This window comes from Aplysia californica, unplaced genomic scaffold (assembly GCF_000002075.1).
Source record: "Aplysia californica isolate F4 #8 unplaced genomic scaffold, AplCal3.0 scaffold00108, whole genome shotgun sequence".
Classification (NCBI taxonomy): domain Eukaryota; kingdom Metazoa; phylum Mollusca; class Gastropoda; order Aplysiida; family Aplysiidae; genus Aplysia; species Aplysia californica.
In genome coordinates, this window is record NW_004797378.1 from 1,387,237 (window position 1) to 1,388,731 (window position 1,495).

The following is a 1,495-nucleotide window of genomic DNA, read 5'->3' on the forward strand; positions in this document are numbered from 1 at the left end:
ACTACTACTACTACTACTACTACTACTACTACTACTACTACTACTACTACTACCACCTCCTATCACGTGCACTTTTAGGAAGCAATTGCTACAAAGTTTACTTTCAAGCACAGCTACGGAATATACTTCTAAATGAACTACTGATCGTAAATAGATTTAAACTCCAATCGGTACAATTCTGAATTATTTTGATCCCTAAAGCAGCGTACTGCTTCGGCCCTGCTTGTCAGCGGCAGCCGAGAATTGTATGAAATGCAGTTTTCGTGAACGAAACTCCGAGATTTGTGTAAAATAGATATTTCTCAATGCGGGTATTGAGCTAAGTTCTGTTGTGTACTACGATGAAGGGCAAGATTCTTTCACCACAAGTACCACAAATTGTAGCATGTTCCTAGAGACATTCAATTAATATATGAGACTTCTGAGAATTCCATCTACTTTTATGAAAATGTAGTTGCATAAAATAATACGAGTATTGGGAGGAGGTAAACTCAGGAGAGAGTGAAAAGGGGGGGGGGGGGGTGAAACTGGTAGACAGAAAAAACAAAAAAATAATGAAAAAAAGTCGAAACAGACAATAAAAAAAGGAATTAAAAAAAAACAAACAGACAGTCAACAAACAAACAAGCAAACACTTGTGAAACAGTAAGGGCAAGAACGGGTCAGGTACTCGGCACAACAAGTAAAGCCCAGGAAGGTATATAATCAGACACAACCACGACAAAAATCAAGCACTCACCCTTTTACCCACCCACCAGCCACCCTTACTCTATCCGGTCCAGTCAACGAATGGTGAGCCAAGATTCGCACTGTCTACGCAAAGAAGTGAACAATGTGGGTTTCTTGAGAAATGAACTATTGTCTACAAAATCCCTGCGAATCCTACTATCTATAATAATCTACTAATTCTAGGAAGTGTAGGCTCGTTTGATCCAGTCCAACATGTTCGCTCCACGCTCGGTCTTTAAGAGTGGTGTCCCAAGAACCGGTCTTGTTAAGGTTCTTTCACCTTTTCGATGTTATCCCGTAACAGCTTGACCTGGTCTGAAACCAATGGAGAAAAGAAATCAGGGGATTATTCTGCGGGAACGACTTTATATGGGTCGCTAAAAAAGAAAATAGAACACGAGGAATATGGAATTGGTTGGTCAATGAAAACAGTTTAACATCGAGGATAACACGTCGTCTATTTTTATATTAGAGCCTTTTTTAATGGCAACAACGAGGGCATAGGTATAACACCGCTGTGCTGTCTTTTGTCACACATGGCTTTAGATAAAATAGCCTCCGATGACTAATATTAAAACTGAATATAAAGGGAAAAAAGTTATTTAGATGATTCTTGGTAAAACTTTTTTTTTTTCAACTTTGACATGACACTTTGCTGCTGCTGCTAATACGACCACTACTACTACTACTACTACTACTACTACTACTACTACTACTACTACTACTACTACTACTACTACTACTACTACTACTACTACTACTACTA

At 38.7% G+C, this 1,495-nt stretch overlaps 1 protein-coding gene across 1 annotated transcript in view; it reads right to left on the bottom strand.

Annotated features, from left to right (window-relative positions):
* Positions 1–678: 678 nt before the first annotated feature.
* Positions 679–1,495, bottom strand: part of LOC101855939 — a 72,714-nt gene continuing 71,897 nt past the window's right edge. The window contains exon 8 of the mRNA XM_005095610.3: positions 679–1,044. Within this exon, the coding sequence (XP_005095667.1) occupies positions 995–1,044 (50 nt within the window). The 3' untranslated portion in view covers positions 679–994. The remainder of the gene's footprint in view (positions 1,045–1,495) is intronic.